The sequence below is a fragment of the Centruroides sculpturatus genome, unplaced genomic scaffold (assembly GCF_000671375.1).
Source record: "Centruroides sculpturatus isolate CEXI.00-Female unplaced genomic scaffold, Cexi_2.0 scaffold12, whole genome shotgun sequence".
NCBI lineage: Eukaryota > Metazoa > Arthropoda > Arachnida > Scorpiones > Buthidae > Centruroides > Centruroides sculpturatus.
Genome location: NW_019384438.1, coordinates 1,730,177 through 1,738,323, shown reverse-complemented (window position 1 = coordinate 1,738,323; position 8,147 = coordinate 1,730,177). Strand labels below are relative to the sequence as shown.

General features: G+C 30.9%; 1 protein-coding gene across 1 annotated transcript; it reads left to right on the top strand.

The window, feature by feature from the left end:
• The first annotated feature begins 7,047 nt into the window (after positions 1–7,047).
• LOC111620069 (adult-specific rigid cuticular protein 15.7-like) lies at positions 7,048–7,745 on the top strand. The gene is made up of 4 exons (XM_023361912.1): positions 7,048–7,059; positions 7,153–7,248; positions 7,339–7,515; positions 7,557–7,745. The coding sequence occupies exons 1-4, from the start codon at positions 7,048–7,050 to the stop codon at positions 7,743–7,745; spliced, it is 474 nt and encodes a 157-aa protein (XP_023217680.1).
• Positions 7,746–8,147: the final 402 nt, after the last annotated feature.

Below are 8,147 nucleotides of genomic sequence, written 5' to 3'. Positions count from 1 at the left end.
GAGACTAAAAACAAGTTTTTCATACTGTATCTTAAGTTTAGGAGTCGAGTTTTTGCTTTGATGGAAGCACCAAACTTATCTACAAAGGTAAATTATCAATAAATTCTGTCTACGGCACATAAATAAATGTTTGGTAGACATAATTGGTAAAAAATAAGTCTTTAATTAGGAAACAGAAAAAGATATATGTCATAAGAAATCATGACTCATGACACTTAGGAAGCGAAATGTCGTTGCTAAATAACAAATGGCAAATTATCTTCTATCGCAGCGCGTAACTTCCGTTTTGTGTTTAATATATTCGATTATATCTTAAGTTCTAATTTTTTTATTGTATTTATACACTATAAGGAATTTTTTTATGATGTTTAGCATTTTTTCATTCAAGGTATACCTATTAAAAATCTATTGTAAAAATTAAGAAGACGTAACTCCTATATTCTTAATTTTCTAAAAATCTGTGAAATATATTAAAGTCATCAGACTTTTCTGCTCGCATAAATGTTGTTCTTAGAGACGATCCACATTAATTGCCTTTAGCATGCAAATATATTGTTAAAGTATCAAAAGTTCGAATAAAATATAATATTTGAAAAGTAACGATAAAGAATACAATAAAATATTGAGAACCAATCTGAATCCTCGTATGAGAACGTAAATTGTGATCATAATACATTAAAATTTTTCGTTTTAAAATGCCGAATAAGAAATAATTTATTCTTTATTTTTAAATTATTTTAATTGAATAAAATAAACAGTGTACGAATTTTATAATTATAGTAGTTTGTGATACGAAAGAGTATCGTTTTATTAAAACTTTGAAAGTAGATATTTAAAGGTGCCAAGTCCAGTAAAATATAAAAATTTTCGTGTTCTTTTAAATTGTATTTCCTCTTCTACTGTATTCTTAGACAGATATTATGCAAGTCTATAATACAATTAGAAAGTATGGATATAAATCAAATGTATTTTATTTTAATTCTGTAAGAAAATGACAAAACACCAAATAAACCAGAAGAAAATAAATAATAAAAATATAATTTTTATTTTGTCTTTAATTTTTTGTGGGATANCGTGTTAGAGTGAATCCGTGCTATAGAAGTGCCGTGTTATACGGGGGTTACCTGTACATTATTTTACAAATGATGTGCAAATAAATCATTTCATTTTGCATAAAATAAAAATATAATTTTTATTTTGTCTTTAATTTTTTGTGGGATAACAAATATTTATATAACTACGATACAAGAGATCATTTCTGAGATCATTTCGAATTAATGTAGATTTTAACATTATCGACATCGTGTAAATCGTTTAAATAATCGTTTTAAGACCTTTGAAAGCTAGACCTGGTGCGCCGATAATACCCGAGGCTAGTGGGGCTGCCAGGGGTGCTCCGAGAAGACCGTTAGCCGCAATTATGCCGGGACCACCGATGACACCCGCGGCCAGAGGAGCAGCGGCGATGGCGGGTGCTCCGATGATGGACTTGGAGGCGATGATACCACCTGCCAATGGTGCACCCAGTAGACCATTAGCGGCGACGATACCGGCGCCGAGGGGTGCCACGACGGTTCTAGTTGAGACCACTCGAGTTGCCAGAGGTGCCGCGAGTGCTCGTGCCGCAATCACGGGTGCCGCAATTGCTGGTGCTGCAATGGCCGGAGCCGCGATTGCTCGTGCTGCAATGGCTGGTGCTGCGAATGTTCGAGCCGCAATCACGGGTGCTGCAATTGCTGGTGCTGCAATGGCCGGAGCCGCGATTGCTCGTGCTGCAATGGCGGGTGCCACCAGAGCCGGATTGATACCGATACCGGCTAGGCCCGCACCAGGGATAATTCCCGCAGAAACCGTGGCTAGAAGAATACCGAAGACGATAACCTAAGAGGTAAAAAATCATTAACACTCCAGAATTGAAGTTTTCATTTAAGTTGTGCTACTCGCTAAAGAAACTTACTTGAAACATGTTGCTCTGTTGTTGTTTGATATTTGATAAACTAAGAATCTGAGACTCCTTATATACCAAAATCTAAAAAATCTGATGCAATATTTGGTGCAATTGTCCTTGTAAATTGTTGGTGATCGACGAGTCCGTAGAAGGTCGTCTGGTTCCTTTATGGAGGTTGAACTATTTTCTTTCGTTTATCGCTTTGAATCTGATAAGGGAATGACCTAGTCTGTCCGCAAAATTTAAATAATTACGAATAATTTTCGGACAAAGATGGAAACAATATAACACATAGCTTTTATAGATCGTGATTATCCCGTTTTTGTTTTTCTTCTATACCCGAGACCCATTAGTCATATTACTGTAAAACGAGTGTAAAGTAACGAAATTACTCTTCGCGAATGTTAATGTTTCTACACACAAAAATGCTCATTTCTAGCAAATTTAATTTATATTTTGCATCAAAATGTTAATTTTATATAAAAAATATATTGAAATAAAGAAAATAATTAGTTTTTATTCAATAATTATATAAAGATTTATAGAAGGAAGCAAACATACTACATAAAATAAATTAGATTTTTCATATTTTTTCCTTTTATGTTAATAAAAAATAAATAAACTATTCAAGAATGATGTTTAAAAAATCGATTGCATAGTATTTATGCCTAAATTATTTTAAATATAATAAATTAATTTAATTGCATAAAAGTTGAAAATTCAAAATCCTCGGATGTGATGAGAATTATTTACAAGGAAATAATAGAACGAAAAATATTAAATTAAAAGTAGTTCAGAAATTTTTCTAAATTAGTTTTTTTTTAGTTAAAATTCTGCTTTAGTTTACGATAAAAAATGTGTTTATGTTTTTTCAAGGTGATCGAATATTGCATCATCTAATTTCGTTGAGTGAACTTAGTCTAAGTGGTTCTCTATTCTTTAAAAAATATTTCTATTGTTTTTAGAGCAATAACTTTCAGGATGTAATACATCATAAAAGTATAGTATATAGCATTTTATAGTCTCTATTCTTTTGTTTCCGTTATTACTAATAATTATCAACGAAATTATTAAAAGAATGTTATCACCTTTCATTAATTTTTTAAAGTATCAATAACTTTGAATTGCAGTTTATTAATTCTTTCAAAAATGTCCATATTTTATGATTTATTAACTCGATTCTATATTCGGTTGCACACTCGATTGTACTGTGTAAACTCGATTCTACGTTCTTTATGCGTGTAGAATCGAGTTAACACATCACTGTGTATAAACAGATGGTCAGGATCAATTGAAAATTAATTAAATTCAAATGAGCGTAAGAATATTCTTTCCGTGGAATTCGAAGGTTGCATATATATAACTTTTAAATTAATAAATACGTGCTATTTGGAAAGTTTAAAATTGATAAAATTAATAGAAATAAGTAAGCATCTCGATTTATTTTCATGACATTAAAGTTAAATGATCGAGTGAAACATATTTTGCTTTAAAATCTTTCAGTACAGCTGCTGCAGAGGAAGAAAATAGCAAGAAAAAAATGGTTTATTTTAAGCTATTTAAACAGGTTTTAAGCTTGTTTAATAACTGATGGAGATAGATTTAGAAACAATTATCAGCTAAAGAATCTAATTCATATGATTTATCTTAGGAATCTAAAATAAGGATAGGCCTATATCTATTTCAATAAAAAAAATTATGAGATTTTCTCTGTAATTTATAAATTCTTTTTTGAAGCCCACTGCTTTCAGAAAAACCACCAGAAACGAGAGGCATAACAAATTAGAATGAACTTTGACCTCATTTATACTATTTATGTTTGACTTCACTAATTATATCTTCACGAAAATCGATTCTATATTCCGTATCAGCCTTAATATTTACTATAATATAGAATGCATCCGTATCGTATTATCATGCGAGCATTTATAAACGTTTCATTTTGTGGATTGCGAATATTACAATTAGTTTGTTCGTATTAATGAAACATTTTAGGAGATGAACGGGGAATATAACGTATTAACGAGCTCTGTCAAGTGACTATTATTGTTTATCTACGATCGTCACGGATTTGTGGAGTTTTAAGCTATATTATCGCTTCATTAATATCGTTGCATTAAGAAAAAGGGCAGATTTTTACAATTAACAAACTTTAAAATAAGTTAATTTTTGTATAATTTTTAGTCATTCAAAGGTTTTAGGGATTTTATTGAATTTCTTTATTTGTTTTCTTTGAAAAGTGTTTTATTTAGTCGGTCTGCCTGTCTGTCAATATAGGGAAATTTATTTCATTAATTAGGTGATTTTTTTAACCTTATATTTCAGTTCTTATAATACAGTATATACAGTAAAACCTGTTTAAAACGGAAACCTGCCTAAAGCAGAACCGGTGCAATTTCGTTTTATGCAGGTTTTACTGTACTGTACATATTATTTGCTCATCTGAAGCGTCATTTAGGATTCCATCTGGATCAATAAAACAAAGATGTTTTTTTTAAATACACTTTGGTATAATTTTCCTGTGATTGATTTTTACTTCTGCCTTATAAAAGTCACTACTCAATTCACAGCAAGAAAAACATATTTTCTGCTACATACTTTTCAGATTTTCTCAACTCTCCTTGAAAGTTTCTCGCGATTTCTTTGAATCACGAGCCTCAAGAGGACAATCTTTACATTCAATCATACTGAATAGAGGTTTGAAACCCACGAAAAATATTTCAAGCGTAAAAATCTAAAAATTTTCTATATTTTTCTATTATTTCTGTAATTAGTGATCGTTGAATTTGTTATTATTAATTAGAATTTCATCTTTGCTTAATTCCATGTTTTTTAAAATGAATTGTGGCCCAAAAGTCGGTTAACCAAGATCATTTACATTTTATATATATATATATATTGTTTAACTGACATTTCAACCTCTTTCTACGTTATACAGTTAAGTTATTTGATAGCAAATACAGACCTTTACTTATTACTTTAGAGTGGCTTAATTTCTTTATTTTCATTTAATATATCATAATTAGAAGATAATTTATCAAATAAAAGATTTTTCGAATCGATACTTGCATCATAGCTTCATATAATCGATAAGAAGTTGCACCGTAAAGACGAAATCTCAGAATTATTGAAAAATGTCTCGTACTGTACTGTACTGTACAGTACATTTATAAACTAAATGATAAACAAATAATTAATTAAACATAATAAATTAATTAAATTTTAGATTTTTTATTTATTTCTAAGAAATTATATAAGAAGGAAACTTTAATGCACGCAGAAATCTTTAAAATTTTAAAAATTATATAGAAAAAAGTAATTATAAACATGCAACGTTCTCCATTATATTCTCAAGATATTACATCTTAAAAGTTTTTAGTGACACTAAACGATGATTCGTTTGATACAGATTAATTTAACGATGATTGGTTATTGAAATAATATTTATAAGTATGCCTACTTCTATTATCTTATTCGTTAATTGAAACTTATTTCTAACCAATCATCTCTGTCAATTTTGATGTTTTATAACGTGCGATCATAAAGTTCGTCCGCAGTGGGCGGAGAAACAGGAGGAGCTTTTAAGAACGAAGTAATGACGTCACAGGCAGATCGCGCGTCGAAAGAGTTAAAGTAAGATGACGTAATCACTCGGCCGAGCCACCCACTGCAGAAAGGAATTTTACCATCGCACTGTATCTCACTTATATCGCAGAATACGTAACATGTGTAAAGATTAATTAATATATTTTATTTTTGAATTAACTTAAAAGTAACAATTAAAGTTAGCTATTAATTTCATAATTATTGTTATTTTAAAAATATTTTTTTTGAACAATTTAAAATTAATTTCGGAAACAGAATTCAAATTATTCTAGTTAATTTTTTTAATTAATAAGTTAGCAAATTCAATTTCATGTTGTTGCATTAAACATGATTAGTTCCTTATCATATCAACAAATATTTGAATTGAATAAGTTACTAAAATTGAAGAATTAAATAAAATTAAAAAAAAATNTTATGCAAAACGTTTAAATTAGCACTTGGAAAAGCTACTTTTCTAGTCTTCGGGGAAAACATCATATTTTTCTATTATAAACTGCATACAAAATACATTTAAAAATTCGCTTTATCTGTAAAAAAAATTTGTATTACAAAATTTGTGCATTTAAATGAGTAATTTTCATTACCCATCAGGATGTGTAGTTAAGTAATGCGACGGCGCGTCGTCGCGTTGCTTCGCGTCGCATCGATTCATATAGCAATTTCAAGAGTAACGAGGCAAGTCGTCGTGCCTCGTAGTCACTATTAATTCTACGGCATTCAAGCGTAACGCGACACGCTTCCTCTTACTAATTAAGATTTTTTAATACTACAATTTTTATGTTTATACCACGAAATGAAAAAAATAAATACATTTTTATTTATATTTAAAGAATAGATTTATTTAATTTCTTGAAATTTTTAGTAAAAAATTCAATAAAAATAAAGTTAAATAACAGAAGAATAATTAAAAAAAATATATTATTCACATTCGAATTCGTTTATTAATTTCTCCATTAAATTCTATTTTAATTAATTATGATTTATATTTATTAAAAATTTTAATTAAAATATAATTAATGCTTTTTATGAATATTTTCATTAAAATTAAATTAAATAAGATAATTAATTAAGTTTAGATTAATGTAATCTTATACTGATTCGACGTAGAAAAACCCAAACAATGTATCTTTCCTATAACATGTTACAACTATTCATTAGCCTACTCTATTTTGAGTGGCGAACCCGAATCCCTTTATCCTTCATTCTAGTCAAGTTTTCATTTTTTACAATAAAAGATTTTATAAATAAATGAAATAAATATAAATTTAGAAGCCCGTATGGCTTCAAATAGCTACAATAAAGTATAAAGCGGTAACGACCTAGAAAATCGGCAAATATCTATCACATGCCAATTAACCAGTTTTCCTTCTGGAGCTGGATTAACATTCAAGGTCTTCAGATATATTTCGGGTTTTTTTTTTTGTTCGAAAAATCGGTATAAAAGAAGAAATGTCTTAGGAGAAAAGTACAATTCGTCAATAAATCAAAGCAAAATGTTTTCCAAGGCAAGTATTCCATACAATGTTGTCTTTGATACGTGGATTAACCATCCCGCCAAGTACCTTCAGTAGTTAATCTTTAGCAATTTTTTGTTGCAGGTAGCTGTTCTTTTCGCTGTTTTCGCCGCTGTCTCTGCAGGAATCGTTCCTGGAGCAGCTGTAGGAGGCCACAGTGTCAGTTCTCGCAGACAAGATGTAAGTAGACGATCCAACCGAAAGGAATCGTTCCGAAATTCTTCAGGAGTTATCGCAATTTATCTCACCTCCAAGTTTTCTTCATTCTAGGATTTCGGCAACTACGCCTTTAACTACAATATTGTGAACGGAGTCGGTGCCACCAACGGACGTAGCGAAGTAGGTGACGGCTGGGGTAACAAGAGAGGATCTTACGTCATCGGTGACATCGACGGACGTGCCAGAAGAGTCGAATACGTAGCCGATGCCGCCGGATTCCGCGCCGTGGTCAAGACTAACGAACCAGGAACCGTTGCTGTTTTCTTAAGAAAAGTAGAATTGATTTAGGTGCCGTCGTGGCTCATGCTCCAGTAGCAGTTGCCGCCGCCCCCGTGGCAGCAGTGGCAGCCCCCGTAGCCGCTTTCGGATACAAGGGTGTCGTTGGAGCACCTTTTGGTGCTTACGGCGCTTACGGTGCATACGGTGCCCCAGTAGCTGCTTTTGGCTACAAAGGCTAAATCTGTAAATTGCATAAATTATTTTTTATAAATTACGTTGATCGAAGGAATCTTAGGCTGCTTGAATATGTTATTATGAGAGATAATCGAAATAAAATTTAATATATTTATCACACGTTTATCTTCTTTTTCAATGATAACTTCGACGTTCATTTACATTGCATTTTTAAGTTTCTAAAAGACGTAACTGTTACATTTAAAAAGTTTTTTAAAAGTGAAGTCCGTGAATAATGACATTTCGTTCGTTGCTTCCAACATTTTATCAACTTGACTAATGATCTACCAGAAAAAAGTCGAAAAACATGAAACACCAGGAGTTACCGCCTCGTTAGATTCACTGAATCGTAAATTTCAATATAATCTTTTATTTTATATTCATTATTATTTTTAATAGGAAGAAAA